Source organism: Corvus moneduloides, chromosome 1 (genome assembly GCF_009650955.1).
Source record: "Corvus moneduloides isolate bCorMon1 chromosome 1, bCorMon1.pri, whole genome shotgun sequence".
Classification (NCBI taxonomy): Eukaryota; Metazoa; Chordata; class Aves; order Passeriformes; family Corvidae; genus Corvus; species Corvus moneduloides.
In genome coordinates this window covers 102,201,240-102,226,271 of record NC_045476.1, presented here as the reverse complement: position 1 = coordinate 102,226,271, position 25,032 = coordinate 102,201,240, and the positions used below count along the sequence as shown (strand labels likewise).

Genomic DNA, 25,032 nt, shown 5'->3' with positions numbered 1-25,032 from the left:
GTGTCAGGCTTTCCAAATACAGTAAAAGTTAACTGACAGAGTAGTTCACACTTAATTAGTGCACACTTTGTGCAGTCCTTAGAAGCTGCACGGGGCTAGCTAAATGATAACTACCATTATCATCATCACAACTAACCAGCAGATAAAACTGCATCATCTTCAGCTATTACTCTTCTGCTTGCACTGCAGTATAGACCTGCTTTTTAAAAAAAATTATTTTGACTGGTATTTAGGTCAGTGGGAGCCACTTGAACTTTCGTGAGTGGCAGGACACCCAGACCAGTTCACAGGAACTTTAGCATAATTGGGTGGATGTACAACCTGTGTACCAAAGATATATGTCCAAGATTATCCAAAAAAAATGCATCTGTATAGCTCTAAGTCAGCATGGATTCACAGGCAAGTGAGACCTACTTAATGAACAAACTATTAAGTTTTGTAAGCAGAATCCTTTTGTTAGCACTATTCTGCATGCACACGTACAGATATCTGATGTAATTAGCAAAAGCCAGCTTAAGTGGTGACTGAATAAAGGCAATTCCCTTAATAAATATAAACCCTTAACAAATGAATAAATGTCAGGAAAAGGCAAGGGTGGATGTACTGCAATGCAGAGGCACCACACCCCTGGAGAGTGCACCAGGTTACCTTCTGACAGTGTGGTTTCGCATGTGGCCATACACAGTTTCTCCAGCAACATCTACACAAACATGAGCATTAGTAACTCGGAGGTACCAGCAGCATTAAGCCTGCAGAAGGGCTAGTAACTAGATCAAATATGCTTTAAATGGTAGCCAGAAGAGGAATTGACATGAAAATGAAATACATTTAGAAGGATCAGTGATTCCATGAAAGAAATTTATCCAGACTGTCTTTCATGTTTTGTAACACAAAACAGATCAAGCAAGGCTTTGCTTCTGAAAAACACAACATTCAATGAATACCATGGCACTTGAATGCTGACTGGAGAGATGTCAGTGATACCAGAGAAGCAGTGTCTTTTCTTCCTCCACCAAAACACTGTTTGCCCTACACAATAGCTAAAAAGTCTTTAAAAAATGGCTGAGTGGAACTCTTTTACCTCCTACCAAGGATATGTATCATGGACTATGTGCTTCATCTGCCTTACAGGAATTACACAGTATATCGATTCAGAAGTATGCTGATCAACCCTTGGGAAACACTATCATATTGTCAAAGCATTCCTTAGCCCTTCCTGCATCTATTTTACACAAATTGAAAATCTGTGTAACACACAATCTCCGAAGAACTAAGAGGCAGCCTTAGCCGTACCCCAAATGGCCTGAAAAACAGTCTGTTCTTTTTGTTTGCTCATACCAGATGCATTCTAGTGGTATAGCTGTGCCTCTGCTATGTGTCAGGATGTGAATTATGACATCCTCTGTCACCCAGCCTGCTCAGAATGGTTTTTCTGTCACGGGAACATAGACACAAAGGTGTGGAAGGGGAAAGCAAAGGGACTGTAAGCACATGAATACAGGAAAAAGCCAGGACCTAGCCCTAGGAGAGATGGAAAATGTTGCTGGGTTATGTCGCAGCATACAATGGAATGTGTTCACCCAAAGCAATTTAAAAGTGAGTGGTCTCCAAAAGTGAAATTAAGTATCTTTGTTGTGTGGTTACTGCCCCAAAATACCTTCCTTTTTGAAGAAAACCTTTGTTGTCAAATTGCTTTTTAGGGCAAACAAATTACTAGGAAGACAAATTCAACCTTGTCATGGGTATGACCAGGTTGTTTTGGCAGTTAAGTCTAATGGAAATCTAAAGCAAACAAGCCAAATGTGCAGCCACTCTACTTTGGAATTAGGCTTTGTTTGAAATGGGGTGGGGAAAGGAGGTGGCAATAAAGCAGTGGCTGTCAAATTCTGCTTTTGGACTATTACTGCAAATTTAACCAACCAATGCAAACAGATTACAATGAGCCCAAAAAGAATTTAAAAGCAGAAGCAAAAATCAAATTAGTGCTTAGCCAAGTGGAACTGGATGTTACAGACAGCTGCTGTTTAAGAATATGTGTCCATTTATCCATCTTGCTTGGCTGTCCCCCAGTGTGTTCTTACAAAACACACACAGCTAGGGGCACTACTGCCAGCCAAACTGGAAAGGTTCAATGGTGTCAGTATTTTGCCTGTCAGGTTAAAGCTCATATGCAGTCTGGCATCGGGTATTTTGACCTTCAGCTCCTGCAAAAGAACCCCCAAACCCTGTCCAAACTTCCAAATGCCAACAGTTGTTTTACACTTCAGGGTTCCCAGAACATGGTATTGACAGTGTTCATTACTAACACTTGCATGGACCAGATTTTTCTAGTCCTTCCCTTCCATTTACAATTTTTCCTTTGAGACTGAGCTGTGAATGTGAAAATGCTTTAGGATATTCTGCAGAGCTCACCACTGTGCTTAGTGTTCTTTATTACTTACAATACACTCAGGTTATGATCTTTCTCATAATTTTTCCAGAGTATTTAAAATTCCCTTCAGGTATTTCAGAAAATCCACCCACAACGTGCAAATTGCCTGCTTAAGAATTTTATGTCTGCTTCTTGTTTTCTACCAGTTTCATACTCTTAATAGAGAGGGTAATATGCTATCAATTTATCATGCACATTCATCTGGTTTTTGTTTTGTTTTGCTTGGTTGTTTTTTAAATCTGAAGCAAGATACTAATCCATGGTACTCAAAATAATTAAGAGAAAGGAGAAAAGGTCAGCAGTAGATTCAGACATTCAAAATACTTGACTCCATAAACAAAATCTCAGTGGGACCCTGAGACAACTGGCTTTGCTAAATACCCTCTGCAAGATAAAACCAGAACAGCTTTCCCACCTTCCCGTTCTTCCCTGGGACCACAGCTGGAACATTCACTGATACTCAACATTTAAAAATCAAAAAAGAAAATATCTAAGTTACTTTAAATTGACCCTTAGCATATGGATCTTTTTTATGCAGCAATTTGTTGCTATCTAAATAACCACTTGCTTTTGGACTCATTATCATATACTTTCTGCTCCACCAAGAGAAAATAAGACAGCAAAGGGAGAAATGTGTGCATCTTTTACTCAGCAGGAATATCAAATCAAGTGTCAAATTTACACATTCCCATTTCCAGCCTCTGGCCCTCCAATGATGTAAAATCTAACAAACTGTGTGTGCTTCCTGATTATAAGCAGCTCAAAGCCAACCATCGCAGCCTATTCTACTGGGATGAGCTGAAAGCAGTAGGAAGAGCTCATGAGATTCTAGACACAGTAATTGGTCAGATCTGAAATCCAGGGCTAAGACTTCTTCCCTTTCCTAAAAAGTACAGACAAACCTGAAGTTATAGATGAATACTACAAATACAAAAGTAAAAATAAGTTTCTTATGCTGACAGCATTAAGCTAATTAGCAGGGAGAAAAGGGGAAAAAGAAACTCAACAACAAACCAGTAGAACTCTATGATGAGACTATAAATATTACATTGAGGCCCACTTCAGTAGCTGAGAACTAGCAGTTTTGCTAAAGATCATATGTTTTTTCCCCCTGAGATTTTAACAGGGCATGGGCACTGCACCAGCAAAACCATAAACACCAGATCTTAATTTTAAATTAATGCAATTTATAATCTTCAACTTTTATTCTTCTTCATCTAGAATGAAAAGATTAGGTAATATGAACATCCCAGAGAACACAGAATATATGTATTGTATTTTTTCTGCTGCTGTGCAACACTTGTGTGCCATACAAATACTTGTTTGCACACACACATGCACAACATAAGAAAACCTCAGCTTTGTTACTAGTTTTCAAATTCAAAGAAAAGACAAGACATCCTGTTGCTGAATATGTCTCAGTCTTGACTAGAATTTGTTATTACAGCAGAATGGCCTCAGCAGCCCTGAGCAATGCTATTATCCCAGGTCATCTCATCAGTATTCATTTGTGCAAGGCTGGAATATTTGCTGATATGTGGCTTGCAGTGTCCCACATTCAACACCTAAAAATCAAAAAAGGAAACATCTAAATTACTTTAAATTGATCCTTTTTCATCCCCCTTTTTTCTTTTTCTGATGACCAGGGGTGCAAGAAAACAGATAGACTGGCTAATATTGTTTAGAATATTTGCAGTAACATGCAGGTTAATCATCAAGAAGCTCACCAGAAGGAGAACTTTGTGTGTTTGTCAGTAGAGAAGCTGCTAGAAAGCAGCTGAAGGAGTGACTCCTGGTAGTAAAGGAGGACCATGAAGAGGAGAAGAGGAAAAGGAAGAAAAGGAATGAACCAGCCAGATGGAAGGATGCAAATGCAGCTAAAGGTCTGGCAGAAAGAAATGGATCAGCAGGTGACAAGAAAATGTGGTGAGAAAAACACAGGGAAAAAAAGACTGGTGGTAAGCAGAAGCAGACAGCAGCAGTAAAATAGAGTAGTCACACAGGAGGAATCGGTCACAATAAAAAGGAAGACCACTGGGCTGGAGAAATGACCTGGAGCATAAGAAAAGCACAGTCCATAGTACAAGTTCTGTTTACATCAGGAGGATCTTTAAACTGCTTTAAGGAAAAGCAAGAATGCCAGACGAGATTGGGGGGCAAGGGGGGGAAGTTTAAAAAAAAAAAGCACCAGGCAGGCTAAAACACAAAAAAATTCCGAACATTTATTTCTGCACCACCCTATTCCACTAAAATCAGGGATCTGGCACAGATCAGGCTGCATTTCTTGACTGCCAAACCGGTTTAGTTTGAGATAGTAACAAGGTAACATAAACTCTTGACTTTCCTCCTCAGAAATCACGGCAACCAGTGATCCTATTGTGCTTTGTTATTGCATAATTGTTAAAGAAATGCTTTCCGATGCCCTGTGAGAGGGGGTACTATCTCGAAAGCTCAAAGGGATTGTTCATTTGATCACTAAGCACAGTGTTATTCCAACCACTCATGCACGCAGAGAATGCCTCTATTCTTATGCTCCCCTGAGAGCTGAGATCATCTGAGATATGTCGGCTACCACATATAAAGGCTGAGGTAGAACTGCTGGCAGGACATTTTAAGTGAAGTATTTTCACAGACCTGGAACTTCTCTTCTGCCTTTTCGGATGAACTCGCTGACCACTGGGCTAATCTAAAAGGTGTGAGGATACAAGCAATCCTTTACTTAAGAGTTCCAGGCTCGAGACCTTGTGTGCTGAATGGTGAAGCAGTTCTAAGAATGACAAAACAGATACAGATGTGTTTCTAATCCCCGTTCCATCTGTCTCTCCCCAAAGCCGTTGGCAGAAACCTAAAAGTGCATTTGATCCAAGGTTCTTAGCACAAGCAGATACTAACATATGAGGAAAAAAAACCAAAACGCCCCCCCCCAACCCCCCCCAAAAAAAACCTCCCAAAAAGCCACACTCCAAAGCACAAGGAAAACCCCTCCACTCAAAACCCAAACACTAGACTAAGCAGCTGTGCACAAAGATAATGTAATTAGGAAAGAATAAGGTTATTCCATTCTTCACTGTTATACCATGTCCTATACAAGATTTATTTCTTATCTCTTAAATTTTGTTTTATAATATTTCATTCAAGCCACATCCTTGTGATGCACTTTCATGATTCCTGAATTGCTTTGTTGAAAACATTAAGTTGTTTACCAGTAATCTCAAAAATGAGATGCTCAGCTTCTTACCCACAGGTAAGTTAATAAAAAAATAAACCAAACCCCAAACAACAAAACAAACCACCTCTGATTCACACCACTTTTAGCACAAGCAGCATATAAGCAAGAACTCCAATTGGTACTATGTGCTAAAATCTACAGATAATTATACACTTTCCAGCTTACACTTCAGAGAGACAAGGAAATTGCCTTTGCATCTCCACTGTGTGCACAGTACTGTTCTCTGAATTAACACACAAACCAGCACAGGAATTAAACAGATGAATGTACAGAGCATGAAAGGACATAAATATGCTTTATCAAATTCCTCCCCCTAATCCAAGCTGCAATTTTATCTTCCCCTCTATGGAAGACACAGCTTACTAGCATGGTTCCTAATTTTTGTGTATAAATAACGTCCTTAAAATAAATGCACTATTGCAACCACAACATTTTAAGGAGATCTGAAATGTTATAAATCCCTACACTCAATAAAAATTAACTGCAATTTTCAGAAAGATGTGACCTCATTAGCAATTCTACAAAGAAGAAATGTTAGGATATTTCACTCAGATGAAAATGTCACTATTTGCACAGATTTTTTATTTAACATTATAGGTAACAAAAAAATACAACTTTCCATCATCCTGAGAACCTCCAGATCCCTTTTTATTCTCTAATTAAAATAGAAAATTAAACAACTAAATAAAAATACCAGAACTATCAAATATTTACATATTTCCTCAATGAAAATGAATCTGCTAAATTAGAGGGGTTATATTTTTATTTAAATCAGGATATTGAATTATGAATCTTGCCTTTAAAAAAATACATGTCTTTATATTGCAGTGTTGCATCACAATTATGTCAACACAAACAGACTAATAGAGAGGGAGGAGAAAAGGCTCTAATTCTAAATAGCTCCCTATGTCAAACTATCTTATATTCTGACTTTTCTCACAATTCATTCCTGATAAAGAACATGATTATAATACTCTGAAAATACACAGGGAGTTGACTAGAAAAGCTAGGTATTTGAACATGCCAGTAGTGGTGGGGTGACACAATGACTAGCCAAAGCAGTGGGTGATTTTAAATAACATGCTGGTTTCAAGACATTCACTTCTGTTTTCTTGAGGGGCCAGCTCCACAGCTTTCTTTTTCTTATTTTCTTTTTTATCTTGAAATTAATTTGCAGGAACATTTCAGTCTCAGAAATCCTCTAATAGGTACATTTAGGTAGAGCTAAAAAGGGTCCTTTTACACGAGAACTAAGAAAATACAGTAGAAAAGGTCTCATATTTTCACTGCAGGAGACATTTTTAATCAGCACATACGTTACACAAAAAAACTCCGTGGGTGGCAAAAGTGTAACTCAGAAACCAGAAAGATATTTGCCCTTCTTCATAATTATTCAAAACTGAACAACAAATTACAAGTCAATATAGAAAGATTGTTGGGCTGAAGAGAGGAATAATTTAAAGGCTTGCCTTCGGGGAGCAGTCACTAGCAGAGCTGTATTGCTACAAGTATGACTCTGCAGCTGTAACTCTGTCAAGAGCAACAACAGCATTGAGAGAGGCTGCTAATGAAGCACACATCCCCACAGAATAATTGTGCTGTTGAGATTCTGCTACTGAGTTTACCCACGTAGAACAGGTTTCATTGTGAAACCGAAGTTTGTCTGCAAAATCTAGAGCAATTTGGTTCTTGTCTTACAGTTAAGAGCAAAATACTGCTTGGTGTAAAAGCAGTCTGACTGGCAAGGAAACACCTACTCTCAGAAACAGGAATTGGCAGTAACACATGCAGAACAACCTTCTTACGGTCTGATGTTTATAGATCAATAGGCTCAGTGAGGTCCAGTCCTCGACTGGGTGCTCCTGCAGTATGAATTGTGACTGAAATAATGCTGGCAGTGAGTCTGCATTTGGACATTGGTACTTTAGTAACAGAGGGAAAAACACCCTGTGCACCATGAAAATAATGAGAGCAGCTGAAAAGGTAAAAGAAAAATCCCAAGCATGAATATATTTAGAAATCTCAACTCCCAGGCTTCTCACTTTCAGAAAATTGCTCAGTTCAATCTCACTGACCACTCCAATCCACATCCTGAAAACAGGCCACTATATATAAATTACTACAATCAAGTAAGCACTGATTTTAAGATAGATGCCAGATTTATTGTTGCTGGCATATGGAAACAGAAGTCACATCTCTCTGCTGGAGCCTGGGGGAATTTATCATCAAGGGAAAAGTCACAAACAGTTATTTTGCTCAGTCTTCTGATTCTCACTTTAAGCCCAGATCCACCAAAGTATCTCAGTCAAAATCTGGATAGTATTTCAAAATGTTAATGCATGTTCCTAATTCTGATGAAATTTAGTGAAGTTCCTCAATTAATTTTCACTTATTATTCTCCCTCTCTAGGCTATGCAGCTCATGATAATGTTGGCCAGCCACTGATCTGTCAAAGCAAGGGTGGAAAAATTTGGTGGAAAAGGAAGAGGGAAGCTCTTATTTTTCAGGGATCTCAACAGTTTGTGGTTTTGGTTTTTATTTCAAGCAAAATCATTCAGGAATCTTGAAACAAATTTGCCTTCAGATCTTCATATCAGAATTATATATTCCAAAACAGAGCAGTAAAATTATTTCAAGAAATTTTGGCAAATATATCAAAATAAATAAACGTTCAGAATTTATATTTAATGCTGACTAGGGCACTCAGGCTTGTTGTATAATTAGTATCCAGACATCTATTGCCTATTTTGTAGTAGATTTCCTATGCTGACAAATGCAGAAGGAAAGTGATACTACAGCAATAAAATATGGAGATCAAACAAGAGGGTCTCGTGGTCATTTTAAGGATGGCCTGTTTAGATACAAGACTGAACATGATACACAAAACAAAGGACAGCCTGAAAGTAAGGGAACAGAGTAACACTACAGCCTGCTCCTGCCATAGCCTTACCTTAAAAAATGAAATACTTGCATATTTTACACCTGATGAATAGGTGAAGCAACAGGTGAAAAAAAGGGGACAAAAATTTACCATGTCTATAGCTAATCCTGCCCAAAAAGAATTCAGTTCACTCATGACAATAAATGTCACAACTGCAATTAAAACTTGGCCCATTCACTTCAGAATAGAATTATCTACTCCTATTTGACTTTGGGCTGCATGACATCAGTAGATCAGAAAATGGAAATATGTGCCTGCCTGAAGCTGCCCCAGTGGCACGCTCGATGCCTGATGTGAAAGACAGCTACCTCAAACCTGCTGGCTGAGCTGACGACTTCAGGTACTACAGATCAGCATCTTCCTCAGTAGGAACTTGGGTATAACCATAATCTTGGTAGGAACTCAGGCATAACCACTGCAAGGCTCCATTAAAATCAGCAGAGTTGCTGTGTTGAAGAAGCAGGAGGTCCCATCAAGGCAAACAGAGACACCACATCCTGAGAAACATTCAGGGAAGCAGGCCTATTTCAAAGGAATCATTTGTGAAATGTCAAGTATTTATTTTAGAAGCATCAATATTTTAATTTTGTCTCCACTGAGTCCAATGAAATGAAGTCTATTTATTGTAACATAACATGGTGGCTTAGTTAAGTGTCCAAAACCTATCACTTTTGTTTCAAGAGCCCATTCATCTACTTTTCCACGAGCAAAGGTTAAAAGAAAATCCTATTACAGTTACTTCAGAACACAAATGAGAACTGTTGTGGATTTCTTTTATATGTTGACTCTTTCTATTGAAGTCACTTGAGATAAACTTATTTAGAATTATTTCTTAACAGTCCAAGCATATGTTTAAGCAATTGAGTTTAGTCTTTAAAATTCTGATTTTTACTGCAATCCTCCTGCAGTAGATTAATATGATGCACAGAAGAAATTTTAAGATGCTACAGAAAGAACCAAAAAGAAAAGAAGAATTCACAATGGATGACAACTACTAGAAATCACTCAAACTAATTTAAAGTTGCTGTTTTGATGGAAATACTTTGTATCTAAAAATGGTTCCTTCTAATTAAGTGGGACTATTAAAGGGACTAGAAAAGGCCAAGCTTTTCATTGGCAACAGGGAAGGGAAGCATAGGGAAGGCTCTAGAGAGGGTGCCTGCTCTGAACAGCACTGGAAATAAAGAGCAGCATTATCATGGCTGTTCTCTGCTCCTTGCAAGGCTTGTGAGCGACTGCAGTCTTGTCGCCACCAGGATGTTTCTGTACAAGTACCAGTGTGTGCACACCAGTAAATACTAGTCCTTTTCACTTCTATTTTCCTCATCAAAAATGGATTATCTCAGATGTGAATTTCTGCTCTGTTCCTCCTTGTCAGCACTTAAAGGGCCACTGTCCCACCCCTGAAACTGAGCTATTGCACAAGTGCTGCTGAGCTATGTGTTTGAAGGAGTTAAGCCAAACCACAGGCAGCCTTCTCGAACAAATGCGTAACAGAAAGCCATAGCTTCAAGTACGGGTTGGATTTCCTGCCTGACAGGGTACTGGAGCCCTGGAGCTTCACAGAGCTCCAGAGTACAGCGATGGCAGTGCCAAGGGGAAACTGACACATGCCAAGCCCTGCAAATTTTCATTCACTTGTTCAAATGCTGTGCATTCCTTCTTGCTTTCACTCTCCACCACCAGCAGAGTCATTTTCAGTCTTGTGGACACAGTTGCAAATGCCACGCACGAGGCTGAAGCCCAATTCAGCACCGGAATAAAAATATTTTGTCAGGGTCACCACCAAAACAGCTTGCATAACGTGTTTACAATAGCTGTCACTCTCTACTTTCATAATCCTTCACGGTGGGCTTCTTGCTGCTTGGCTTTCCTTCCAGAGCTACACCCACCGCACACCCAGGCTGATATTTTCACAGAACTGCTGCTGGACAAGAGGATGCAGCTACAGTGGCTCTCTCCCTGCCCTTCCATACTCTTTGGGCATCAACCTGAACATAAGAAAATCCACAGGTTTTTCCACACTCCAGCCTGATCCTTTAATATTGGAAGGACAAGTCAATGGATTTTTGATTTTTAAGCTCAATTCACTATCTTTATAGTTTTGGCAAAGTCAATAGAGCTTATCACAATATCATGAGTGAACATGACTTAAAGGGGGGCGTGAGTGGGAAGCGTCATTAAGAATCCAACCCAGAATTTCTTAGGCCCATCAGATCCTGGCAAGGAATTGGAATTTCACCTGTTTCACAGCACACTGGAGGGGAAGCATCAACTTAGCACTGACCTACAGTATTTATGAGGGCAAGATGTTTACCTCTGTATCCCCTTTTTACCTCGATTTCTGTCTTCTGCATTCAGATAAGAAAAAATCTGGGTTTGTATATGTCTTTCATGATGTGTGCTATGGGCAGCCTAATGGAGGCCAGACACACAACTAGAGGTAACTATGCGGTGCAGACCATCAGCAAAGAGCCTCTTTCAAACCGGGGTAACTGACTGCTTAAAGTCTGAGGAGAATCCATTGTTTTTGTACAATTTTTGCAACAGGACATTATTCTGGCTCAAATCAGGTATTATGGATTTTATCCAGGAATTACACAATGAAATTCCATAGTTTCTATTATGCAGGAAGCCAAAGTTGATGACTTTCGTATTACTTATTTTTTTAAAGACACAGAAGTGTTATCAATCTTAGCTGTTGTTTTCATATTCTCCTAACGTATGGTACAAAAACTCCTTCTAGTTCTATTCTAGCCACTGCATTAAAAAGTGAGTCATGTTGTAATTAAACTTTAACAACAACATCTGTTTCAGCTAACCCGACAGAAGAGCGGTTGGCCCACAGAGAACTATTCTGCTGCTTCTTTCACTCAAACCAGAACTGAGTGGTTATTCAGCCTCAACAAAATTGGAAACGGGACAACAGCAACATTTCAGCTCCCTTCCCCAAAATAAAGATCTTTCAGAAGCACTTTTAATTCATTTACAGATAAAATCCTGCCTTAACCCAACTGGATGGTACATAAGAATCAGTGACAGAGAACACTAAGGACTTCTGTGCACACAGAATACTCTCTTGGGCTGCAGCCTGCTAACAGGACAAAGATAATAAAACACACTGGGAAAGGAGTAATTTGTTTCATGGCTAGCTAATTAACCATAGGCCTCAAATCACCATCCAGCAACATGTGACATTAGACCACCCTTCTCCATCCTCACTTTTACAATTGGATACAATGCTTGTTCTGGGTAACAATAGGATGGTAAATGCCTATTGTGCTGCCCTCCATCTTGCATACAGACTCACTCTTACTGAATAAACAAGGGGGAAAAAAATCACCAGCTCCTGTACATTGTATAGCAAGCATTAAAATCATGAATAAGTCATTTATTATTAATGTGCTGATTAATTACAGCAAGCACAGCCCACCACTGCTAAAAATGCAGCAGGCATTGCTGTCTCAGCTCCACGCCTATGCTAACCACCCAAGTAACAAATCCAGTCCCTATGATATTAGGAAAACCCAGACCTCTGTTTTACATGTTGCTTGCATGTGGTACACACAAGAAAAAAATAAGAAAAATCGTACCAAATCAGAGTTGTTAAAATGCCCTTAAGTGCTTGTGCACTAATTTTGCAGCAAACATCAATGGCATACTAAAGGTAATCTTGAAGACTTAGTTGATGCTACTGTAGGACATTACATTACTTAATTAAAGGCATATTAACTAATTAGATGTCCGAGAGCTACTGTTACTGTTTAAAGCACCAGACTGCTGCCAGGAAATAAATAATGTTTGAATGCTACTGTTAAATAAAGAAAATCCATAAAAATGAGCCATAACCAAACCAATTACAGAACTAATAGAGAAGTTGCAAATATCTATACATTATAAAAAGCTTCAAACTTTAAAATAACAAAACTTCCCACCAGTTGGCCAGCTGCTGCCTCTGGACTCCTATAGGTCTCTTTCCACCTCAGCACTTCTCCAATATTCACCTTCGCTTGCCCATATGCAAAAACTACACATTGTTTGCAAAAACCACTTTATGATATGTGAGATACACAAGTTTCAGCCCTTTCCCTAAAATAAAGATCTGCAGGTGGGCATAAAATACCACACCAAAAAGGGAAAGCTGTGAGCTGTACCTCTGAGACCCAACAATTGCATAAAAAATAGCAAGTGGGTTTTTTTATTAAAATGTAAATCTATTCTTTCCATCTCAGAAAGCTAATCCAGGGTTGCTGTTGTAATTTTGATAAACCAGTGGTCTCTGGATGAAAGCAGACAGGCCAAGTCTTGCAAGAAACCAGGAAAAGGAAAGAAGGCTAGGGAAAGTGGAAATAGGTGGATAGCTGGAAAACCAGAATCATTACTTAGCTTATAATGAAAACCGACAGGACACTAAATTCCCCCATTTGCCTCTCAGGCAAGAGGAGATAACTGCACCATGGTAATAACACCTATTTTAGGACCATTTGCTGTCCCACCAGATTGATTTTTTTTGTGTGTAAGCTTGCCATTATTTTGCATTAATGTCATAGCTTGTATTCCACTATTGATTGTGTTTACAATGGAAGAAGCTTCCCAGTAAGGTCACTGAACTGCAATAACCTTCAGCTTTTAGCCAGCTCTTGACAGGACTGCATCACCTCCTGATAAAGGCATTGTGCCTTCCAGCTCCTCCCTTCACATTCTGCCCCCTCTCTTTCTTAAGCAAGAATCAAAAAGCAAAAATAGGTACAAGAAGAGTGAAATCCTTACAGATGTAACATTCAAAAACATATATATTCCCACCTTTATAAGTATATTCTATAAGACCAGAATACAAATTCTCTCATTCTCCCAGACAAATTTTATAGACCATCAGTAAATCCTCAGATAAAGAAAAAAACTCAACCAGAACAACCCCACAAACAAAGAACCCAAACTGGCATTCAATACACAGCATCCAAAAGTTCCTAGGTTTGTATGCAGTGGGACTATGTTAAGGCAGACCAACAGTGAGTGTGACTAGGTCTGTCAAACCACTACAGATGGAAGTCTCACAGAGAGAGGAGCTCTTCATCCCACGTGGGTTTACACAACTCCCAACAGGACATTCTGTGTGGGACACAGCAGCAGGCATCAGCATAAGCAAGAATCGGGGTGAGTCAGGGCCACCATGGAATTGTGCTGAATGTACATTTTCTTGCTCTATCTCTGAGCTCTGCACACAAAAAGATACATCAAGAGGTACCCAGTACGGCAATTTGAAACAGCAGAATGGCAGACGGTGCTGAAAAAGCCCTACAATAGGATCTCTCCTCTTAGAGGGGAAAAAAAATGTGTTCATTTTGCCTCTTTTTAGTAAAAAAACCCAGAGAACAAATAAACCAAAAACCAAAGCCAACCAAACAAAAAACTCACACCAAAAACAAATAACCAAAGCACAAAACCCCACCACCAAACCCAAACAACAACAAAAACCCAACACCTCACAGTACAACTTTAGGCGCACAGCATGGATCCCTGGAAAGCTCTAAGCCAGAAGAAAAATGGCCACATCCAGATACGAGCTTAGACCTGATCGACAAGATAGAAAGAAAATGAAGCTTCCTGTCTGACAAGATCAAGTCTTACTCTATCTTCCTAAGGAAGATGTTTTTTTACTATGAGGGTGGTAAAACACTGGAGCAGGTTACTCACAGAGGTGGTGGATGCCCCATCCCTAGACACAGTCAAGGTGAGGTTGGACAGGGTTCTGAGCAACCTGATTTGGTTCAAGATGTCCCTGCCCATGGCAGGGGATTAGGACCACATGGCCTTCAAAGGTCCCTTCCAACTCAAAATATTCTATGATTCTATGACAAAAAGTTAGCACACTTGACTTTCTTTTCCATCAGAAAGGGGAATATATTGTTAATATACAACAGTCCTCCCAAGGAAAAATCTTGCTTGTAATTTTATGCTAGTTCAACCATATGGAAAAAAAAGTATAAAGTGTAATTAAAAATCTGCATTTGTCATTTTCCAGGTTAATGTAATAGGGGCTAAACCAAAGAAAGAAAGATCCAGTCATCCCAGTGGTCAGAACAAAAGGCAGATTTCCCCCCTGCTTCTGCCTGACAGTTGTAGCGTAGCATTGGATCAAATAAACTTCAGAAAATAATCTCTGGAAGTAAGGTGAAGAGTCCCCTCCTGATCCATTGCCTTAAATGCATAGCACCATACCCAGCAATTTCCTTCTTTCCCCTGGACTGTAATTCACAATCCTTTTCTGACTACATACTGGTTGCAACAGAGACCATGTTGACTACGTGCAAGTTCAACAGAAGTTTGTAGCAAGCAAGACATTCTAGCTCCACATCACAGATGCATATTCAGTATATATCAGACAACAGAACTCTGTTGGATGCCACAAGAAAATCCTTTCAAAGGGCAAACAAAACTAACTCTTGTCAATTCAGAATTTCATAGTTGCGAATGCCATCACTGTGATGTCTTTTCTCTCCCATGCCCTTACCCTTCTGCTTCATTTCTCCATTCCATCTTCCTGTATAAAAAGTTCATTGCCTTTGAGAATTACCTCTCTGAAACACAAGACACACCTGACTCATTTGCTTGCTTCATAAAGCAGCTGGTACGATGTGGCTTCATTGTTCGCAAGGCCATTTCATTTATACCCCAGAAAAACCCCAAATATTAAAGAGAAATGCAAAAAAGCCTTCTGGAATGGTAATTCCCAAATCCAACCCACAGAGAGAAGAACAACAGGAAAAGTATGACATTTATGTGTGTTCACAAGTGGCCCTTTGCAGTAGTGGATCAAACCTTGCTTGAATCTACAAAGTATGCTACCAGGTCTAGCAGACTTGAAAGAGAACCCCACACTTGGCTCCTTACCACCGTGATGTTTTCAATCAATAATAACATGTTTGCCTCCAAAACTGGATCCAGCTGATAGGGACTGCAGAAACCACATTTACTCTGAAAGGAAGCATTTTCAAAAAAACCCTGACATATTCAAATGGTACAGCTTCACCAGGTATCTTCTGTATAACAATTCTTAGCAACTGCATCTATTCCATGCTGTCCACAGCAGAGAAAGTTCCCATATCCTGAGAAGTCATTACTGTCACCTGGTGCACGCCAACACTAACCTCGGAGAATGGGGAGACAAGCACAAATCAAGAGATTTCTGTCTCCTTTGCTGCAGAGCCTTGGACCTGGCAGTCCAGGCGCCCTGGTGGCTGCCAGGGCCTGGCAGCTGCTGCCACCGGGTGGCTCAGCGCAGAGGGACAGCCAGCGCTGTCAGGGGACACGGCTCGTCCCAGCGCCTGCTGCGCGCCCACGCACCAGGACAGAAAAGGCAGGCGGCTCTCAAGGGATGCTGCCCCGCTTCAAAGGGGGCTCAGAGGCTGTGTCAGGCTCCTCTGCTGCCTGTGCTAACCTTTCTGTAGGGGGTGGCACTGTCCAGAGAAAGCTGGGGGAAGGGATGTCTGGGGAAAATAGTAAATAAGTCACAGAAGATAGTGATCTCTGTGAAAAGGGAAGACACTGCACCTGCTCAAAGAGACTGGAGGCTATTAAAAATTCTTCAGAAGAGGGATTCTAGTCAAAGCTGGAGCTATGAATTAACCAACTATTGGTGCATACTTGATGCTTGGTATAATTAGCATCACTGGGGAAAAAGAAGAAAGAAATGAGGGATAGCTTGAAATAGATCAAGCCAGAGTGAGCAGGATCTCTAATCATTTAAGTCACAGAACAACAAATAACTCATCTAGGGAAAACTGCTTCAAGCTTATCCTTTATCCCTGTAAGATGTAATAGAGTATTTTAAGAAATTGTCCAGAACTGCAGGGAAAGGCACACACAGCAGTCATTCTCAAGACACAAAACTTGTATCCGTCAAAATATTCTCCCTGATCCTTACTACAGTGATTTCACTTGCACCTTCAGTCCACTTTGATTTCCTCATTTGACCAGGGTAAAAGAAGATTACAGACTCCATTTGCACCATACTTCCTCTTTTTTTCTCCCCCATTTTGACCTTATCTTAAAATCAAAAAAACCCACACCAGACTGTCATTTGCAAAGTGGTAGGAGGGTTGATATAAGATACTGCAGTCTGACTGTTTTGGGGTTGGAAAAAAATTTTCCTCCTTGTTATGTCGAGTTATCAAAGGTTGATCAGTGTCTTATCTCAGATAACCAGTTCAGTTCACAGATTTGGAACATGGAAATATTTAGCAGTTTGTTAGTAAATTATTAGCTTTAAAGACCATATAGCATACTGCATGTTGACTTTCTTCAATTAGTAAAAGAATGTGTTGATACAGGGTATGGATCATTGGATGTTGAGTTTAAACCTACCAACAGTGAATTCCACGGTTAATTCCCATCTCTAGACTCACAGTTCTCATGTGGACCACAGGCTTGACTAACTACCGGATTAGCTCACTGGTACATGGGAGCAGTGATCACAGTATACAGATGTTTAAATGCTTGAGATTTTGCTGGCAGAAAGAGGCAGATGGAGATCTCCTTGCTTTGCTGTCTCCATCATTCTTGCAGAAAGAAAACGAAAGCTCTGCTCTGAGAAAGGACACAGCTTGAGATGCACATTACACTGTGCCATGGGGCTTTCTAACCAGTAATACTGGATCTACTGCAAATAATTGGCAGAGCAAATAGCGAGGAAATGAGGTAATAGCCTCAGCACCCACTTAATAAAGCTGAAAGCTAGTTCTAAAGTCCACTGGTGGATTCATCAGACACTAGCACTATGTGATCAGTGTTGGAAACATTCATGCCAGGAATTCAGGCTCATGTGCCAATCACACTATATTATCTCACTGAGAAAAGATGAATTGAAACAAAACCAGTTTAAACGATTTCCATATATAGTGAAAAAGACTAATTATCCATGCTCCATTCCTTTTGTACTTTGAAAGAAAAAAAAATCGTTACTGTATTTAAAAATATTTCGCTCATCCAAAAGTTTCCAAGCTAGTCATCCTTAGTAACATCCACATGACCAGCCTTCCCCTAACCTCTCCTGCATTAATGTTAAGACTACTGCTTCTTTATTGGAGTTCTATTAGCATAAAATCAACCTAAAGTTGTAATAATAAGGTTTCCCTCATCAGGAAAACTTTCGTCGCCCAGCCGGTGTTTGGGCACAGGAACAGGCTCTGCAGGCAAGTGCTCATAGCAAGTGCTCAAGCCTGACAGAGTTCAGGAAGAGTCTGGACAATTCTCTTAGGCATATGGTGTGATTCTTGAGGTGTCCTGTGCAGGGCCAGGAGTTGGACTTAATAGTTCTGATGGATTCCTTCCAACTCAGCATATTCTATGATTCTAAGATTCCCGGTCTCTTTTCCAAAACTTAATGCAGAAGAAAAGGTCAAATGTGGCTTTCAGATTAAATAATAAAACTATCAGCAAAACCTCTATGGAGAGCAGGAAAGGGATTCACTGAAAAATACCAAGAGAAGCTCATTTAAAACCTAGGCCTCCAAGAATTCTCAAAGGTCATCCAGTCTATCCTTCTGGCACAAGATGATTACATCAGCTTAGACAGTTACTTGTCTAACCTGTTTTTCAAGACCTGCAATGATGAATCTGCACACTTTCCAGATGATGTATCACAATGCTTTAGTATTTGTTTCTGTATTTCCCTTCCTGACATTTGATCACATCTTTCTTTTTGCAGTTTTAAGAATTCACTGCTTTTCCTGTCCATCATGGATGGAGAAAAGCTTATATTCCCTTACTGCATAAACCTTTAATTTTGCTGAACACTTGGATTCAATCTTTCTTCTCCTCAGAGATTATTTGTTTCAGACTGTTGGTCGCTCTTTGTTTTCTTCTTGGTCCTCTCCTCCATCTTTCCAGGTCTCTGTGGGACTGTACAGCCTGCACTCAAATACTGCACACCAACATTAAGTAGATCACTAGGACTTTGTGGGAATTCTCTTTGTACTAACACATCAAATAACATTTTCCACTTGTCCTAGTAACTCACCAAATACTTCATTATCCTCTGAAGACTGCTGTGTTAGTCTGGCTGCTTTTGGACTCTCCTTAGCTGCTTCCTCCACCTTGGTTTCAGCATTCTGTAAAACAAACATTTACTGAGATTAGTTCTCCTTTTATAGCTCTCAAACAGAAACACTCTTCAAACTTTTAAATTATATTCTTAATTACAGAATCATTAACACGGGTGGTTTTGTTATCTTTGCTACACGTATGTGGGTTTGCAAAATAGTAAGGAAAAATACTCTCAGAAAACCTGGATTTTTTTTTTTGAGCCTGTTTTAATCTGACTAGACTACATAAACTGGAGAGTTAGAAAAGACATTTAAACAAGAGAGAGATCTTAAATCATAAAAGTCTTGTAAGTTTCCACCTTTCTGTTTCATATCTAATTTTATTTCTATTGACATATTCCATGTTGACTTAGTGAACCAAGAGATCAGAACATAGTACACAAATATTCCTCCTTACAGAGCAAAGGCAAGTGAGCTAGAGAGAGCTTATGAGCAGCCAGCTTCAAGTCTTTAACCAATTCATGTACTTGACTGTTTAAAGCACAAGTACTTTTCTATTTATGAAAGAAATCTGCCAATTAGCTATCTGGTACTAGACTGGGCCCAGAGATAAAGCAACAGCTTCAGCACTTAACTTGCCAGAAGTTAAAACATTTCATTCCCTAGCTAGAAAAGTCTGAGGAAAACATAAGCTGTGAAACACTGAGTTTTAAATATTTATATTACTACTAAAGAAAAAATAACTCATGTTTTAAAAATATTTTACTTTAGTACTCAAGAGAAACATATAAACAAGCTTACAGCAATGCAGACAGTAAACTGCATAAGCAGTCAGTCATTGAATGATGGATATGAAATGACTGATACAATATGAAATATTACTGGAAAGAGTTGACTAAGAGTTGAGAAAGGAATAAAAGAGAAATGTTGTATGCCTATGCTTTTTAAAGGATACATATTGCTCTATTCAAGTACATGCTCATTTGGAAGACTCTGTGTGATGTTTTGGAAAAATACAATTTTTAAACTCTGATACATATTTGAAAATGCTGCTATACAATCTGTTCATGAAAATTACCATCTCTGCTCTCAGAAACATAGCACAGCTCCAAATTTCTCTTATTTCCCCTTATTAATAACAATAAGGAAGGTGTAAGAAGATAGGTAGATTAAGTTTGTCAACCTCCTTATAGAACGGGGGAGTGCAAACTTAAGGCACATAAACTCAAGAGACTTTGAAACAAGACAGCAAGAATTTTGAGAAAGAAATGAAAGATAGGCCTAGCAAGCTTACTGGTGTCACACAGCAGCTGACAAGAACAGGGAAAAGCAGAGACAGAGAAAGTGCTTCAGAGGAAACTGCAGGTCCTTCCTGAAGCAGGAAGCACATGCAGAAGTGAAAAGGTTCTGCACTCCCTCAAGGTACCAACCTGAGTGTGTCCCATGCAGAAAACCCATCAGCTTGGTACCTCTCAGAGCTGAGGAGGGAAGTCAGTTTTAGCAGATGCTCACTCAGTCTGGCTTAACTAGTGTCCCTTGGGAAGACGAAGGGACCCAGTCAGAAATCAGCAGTGGCTATACTGGGAGACAACTTGCTTAGGGTAAACAACTTCACGATCAGCACAAATAACTGAAGTCCTGGAGCCACCCAGTCTGCAATGCTGTCCACTCGGACAAGGGACTTAGGCTAAGGTCTGTACTTGTTGACAGGATCACCCATATTTAGAGGCCACTGATTCAGTAAGCTGCATATTGGATTTGGGTTCTCCAATCTATTTTAGTTGCTTTATAGGGAGCAGCAAATCAACTACATCTTTGTTGTACAGAGAGATCGAGAACAGCAGTCAACTCTGAAAAAAAGCAGAAGAGGACATCTGCTACAGGAGGGTAAGTCAATCCCAAAGGCAAAGAAAAACACTAAAAATTGTGTCATCGTGCATGGGACAAAATGAATACATTTAGAAGATCAAAAGTTCAGGGCTTTCCCAAATGAAGGGAACAGCTGAACTCCTGATCGGAGCTATTGCTCTAGGCTTTGTAAAGGCAGTGCTTGTTAGCTCCATCTTTAATTGTATTTCATCATATGTAGTGTATGGTAGAGCTGGTGGTACAGGAGGAGAGGGATTGCTGTTCTTCATGCTCTTGTTCCCCTTGGGAAACTGCTGGAAGTCTGTAACCTGCTGCAAGGCATCAAGAGCAGTAGCAACAAAACACTATCCAGCAGACACTCAGCTGTGTCTGTGAAACGCATTGTCACTCCAAGCTCTTACCGGGGAGATGCTTGCATCCCTTACTTGGAAAACATGGTTTTGGCAGTCTCAGGGAAGTTAGAAAGAACTCTGAGACATTTTGGTTTGAGTTCAATCACTGGAAAGAACTACACACCAGCTGTGCTGTCTGCTCCCTACATAAGGCACAATGTTGGTGTTGACAGAAGCCAGCTCCAAGATGTTGACAGCAAAGTTGTGTGATGTATCAGCCTAAAACGACAGTGTATGGTTGGATATAATCCTGCTTGGCATGCCTTCTTAACCAAAATGCAAACTTTCAAAAGACTTCTTTTGCTTTATTTTTTGCATGAAGGAATCTACCCAACACATTATTGCTGGCACATATAATGCTTATATTCCCAAAACCAATACAAGACAAATCACTGCAAAAGAACAATCAACGATCCAGACACTGCAAAACAGTCAAGGCTCGGTCAGTTGCTTGATTCTTTTTTTCTAGGGTCCTAAAAAATTTTAAGTGTCTCTGTCCTTGTAATCAATGAAGAGAAAAAGTGAGAACACATTCCCTTACACTGCCTGAGCTGTGCCAGAAGAGACTCTTTACCTGCAGAAATAGTGTGCTTGTGGCTGGTTATAAAATAAAGGCCCTTTGTACATAACAGTGTAAACGTAACTCTACCTAGCCCCTTCAGGCTGAGTACTGAATGCAATTTCAGAAGTGATAGAGAAAATAGATTCATTTTACAGTATCAGTTCCCAGGAGAGTAGATATTACCTGATTTTAGTATGAAATAAATATTATATAGGCCTAAACTCACAAAAACCGTCTCCCTAAAAAGCACCTCCTTTGCCACTCATGTTCCAAAACACCATAAAATACCTAAGGAGCAAGCCAGCAGCTACTGCATGGGACCAGCTGGTGACAGACTAGAACCCCTTATATTATTTCTTAAAGCAGTTTCAAAATGAGATGTGCATATATACTGCAGTTCTATGTATGTGAATATGTACATATACAACTGCTCTTGATTCAGACCGGATAAAAATTAGAATTGCCTTATAATCTGCCCCAGTTTTATAAGATATTTTTGGCCCAACTTTCCACTGTAGCTGTTCTCTGGTGCCTTACGACTCAGTTCACCTGTTTTCCCATTATCTACCATGTGCACACCATAGTCCCCATATTACACATTTTAAAACTTTGATAGGTAAATATACAAATAACCAGTAGCTATCAAAGTATTTTCAACAAATGAACAGCAATATCAAAAATGTTTTGGCTATATATACAGCCATTAGTGCAAGAAGAGGCTACTTGTATTTTGCTGCTATCAGTGCCTACTTAGATGATCTTTACTTATAGGGGAAATATTAAGAAATACTGAGTTACAGTGAGCTGTATTCTGCAGGTACTACAGTATCAGGAGGGTTAAAAAGTGCAGTGAGGCACATTATATTTAGAGAAGCAGCTAAGTCCTCAAGGAATCATAGGCCTTGGAAATGGAAAGTTGTACTCTAGAGTATTCAAGGCAGCTTTTTAACTACCTTGCCATTTTTGTTACTAGTTAAGAAGGGCTTGTTTCTTTTCCTTTAACCACAAAGTTATGACTCAATGACTTCAATTTCTAAGTGATAAAACCACACAGAAAAGTTAAAATTTCTCATCAGAAATAAAATGACTATTCAAGAAGTGTTATGTCTTCATGAGAGTTAAAGAAATTCAGTGTGAAGCACAGATTCACATTGTCTGTGCTTTCATTCCTGCCTTTTACAACCTACTCCTTTTTCTTATTATATATATTCAGCTAGTATGTTTAGCTCCACTCCAGCGGCACAACTGAAAACAGCTAAAATTTCCTTTATTTTCAGAAAAGTGCCACAAGGGCATCAAAAGCTGCAGCAAGATAACAACAGACTGTGAGTGCATGAGCAGCTGCTTTGGCAGCACAGACATTTCTCCAGTTCCTTGTCTCATTCATTCCTGTCCACAGCACATTACCTTCCCTCCACAAAGCCCAGCAGCACTGGGGGCATGGTTAAACACTTGATTCTCTCCCTGTGCTATATCTACAAAACTAAGATAAACAACAGACACCACCTCAAAAGACAGGCAAGAGTTTCTAGTGGATAAAACCAGAACTGACTGGCAATAAACCTTCCTTTTGAAATAACAGAAAAAGAGTAAGGCTGCAGGCAATAACGATCAGGATAATCTAACCCATATCTATAGCAGTAGATCATACTGTTTCATTCCTGCAAAACATTCCTGACTTTCCACTTCTGCAATGACATTCCCCTGAATTCTACCATGCAAGGCCACCTTTCATGTAATATTCATAAAATGTATGTATGATGTTCAGGCTATAGTATACCTTCAGGACAATCTCAGTCTTCTCAGAGATAACTGATTTTCCAAAGAGTTCCATGGGGAAAAAGTAGGAAAATTCTTTAAAACATGAATATGTGCTCCTTCAAAATTGTGACAGTAACAGGACTGAGAGACAAGTATCAGTAAGTCTGTCAAATACACAGATGTTTCTCAAAACACCAAATACTGCTGCAATCAGCAGGGCAGGATGGAAGTCAATCTTAAGAGTTGTAATTTTCCTAGTAATTTTTATATTCTGCATCCCCATATTAAGTTTTAACAATGTTGCTTTCATAAAAGCTGGAGAAATTCCTTGTTACTTCTTATCAGAGACCTCAATCAGGATCAAAATTTTTAGCTCCTGTTCATTGAGAGGAATTTCTACACATACAGCTTAACACAGTGACACGGAGAAGATGCTGTGAACACTTATTAGCAGCAGGAATTCAGGGAATGGCAGCTGACCCTCTTCAGGTGAGCAGAGATCTCCTGGACCTGCATTAACAAGTATGTTCAAACATATTCTTGAATTCCACCACTAATTCTTCCTCAATGTGGAGATTTCCCAAACGCTTTTGTGTTGGTACAGAAACTCCCACACACACTAGCAAGCACCAGGCCTCTTGCACCGAAGGTGAATGGTCAATTTTAACAACATCATACTGGCAGATCTGTACTCCTCAAACAAGACTACTGCCCGCATTCACAACAAGGTCATCCCAGGCTGAAGCCGGGCTCGTGCTATCTATACAGCTCCAAGCTCTTGAAAACATTCCAGGAACTCCCACATCAGTTTGTTCTTCAGTCCCCACCAGCCAAGAAAAGGATTCAAATTTTGCCATTAATTTTCAGTTAAATAAAATAACTCTTTTTAAACATCAAGCTAATCACAATCATTATCTCCAGCTTTCTATTATATCTTGTTTTCTCAGTTTAAGTTTAATTTCTACAGATTTTTTACATTCAGTTTCATTCATTTTAAAATGCAAGACTTACTATATCCTCTACTTCATAGCTTCCACAAAATTCTGTATGTAATTATTTTTACACTCCTGTGCATGTGTCAAAATCTTATTTAAGGTATAAGAAAGAAAAAAAATTGACAGGGTGAAGGAAAAAGAGAGGGCTAGAGTTTTCCAAGGACAGTTTTCCTTTCCTCTCAACAGCACAGTGCTACTGCTGCTGTCACCAAAGGAGAACTTCAAAAGAAGTTGCAAACAAAAGGATTCTCATCACTAACCCCCAAGGCACTTCGAAAAAAGTCTGAGATGCCTCAAACACATTATCCAGGTCTTTGAAGAAACGAATGCAGTCTATTTTGAAATCTTAAAATACCAAGGGGTCGAAGTAAAACACACTGAATTCCAACTAAAAAATTTGCTACATTCCGCATTACAGTTCCACGCTATTTTGCTATGTGTTTCCCTTCGTTCATGAAAGGCATTTAAAAACTACTTTTGTTCATGAAGCTTCACAGATTTCACAGAACATTCTGAGTTGAAAGGGACCCACAAGGACCATTGAGTCCAACTCAAGCCAATGGCTCATACTGGGATTGAACCCATGGCTTTGGTGTTATCAGCACTCTGCTCCATGTTCTTCCAAACTGGGTTAATACAGAGACTGTCTCACCTTTAAATGTTCCTGACCACACTGGGGTTCTCATATTTTATAACTGAGGTCTCTTCAGCTCAAAATGTAACAGATAAAGACAATTAATGGACCTACAGTGTGCTATTAGTCAGCTTTCACTAGTCCATACCGTATTCCATTATGCTGAAGAGGGAGT

General features: G+C 39.5%; 1 protein-coding gene across 2 annotated transcripts in view; it reads right to left on the bottom strand.

Moving 5' to 3' along the window:
* Window positions 1-25,032, bottom strand: part of MBP (myelin basic protein) — an 84,029-nt gene that overhangs the window by 34,168 nt on the left and 24,829 nt on the right. For both annotated transcript variants that reach the window (XM_032120586.1, XM_032120595.1), the window contains exon 2: window positions 18,620-18,710. In XM_032120586.1, coding sequence (XP_031976477.1) covers window positions 18,620-18,710 — 91 coding nt within the window. The remainder of the gene's footprint in view (window positions 1-18,619; window positions 18,711-25,032) is intronic.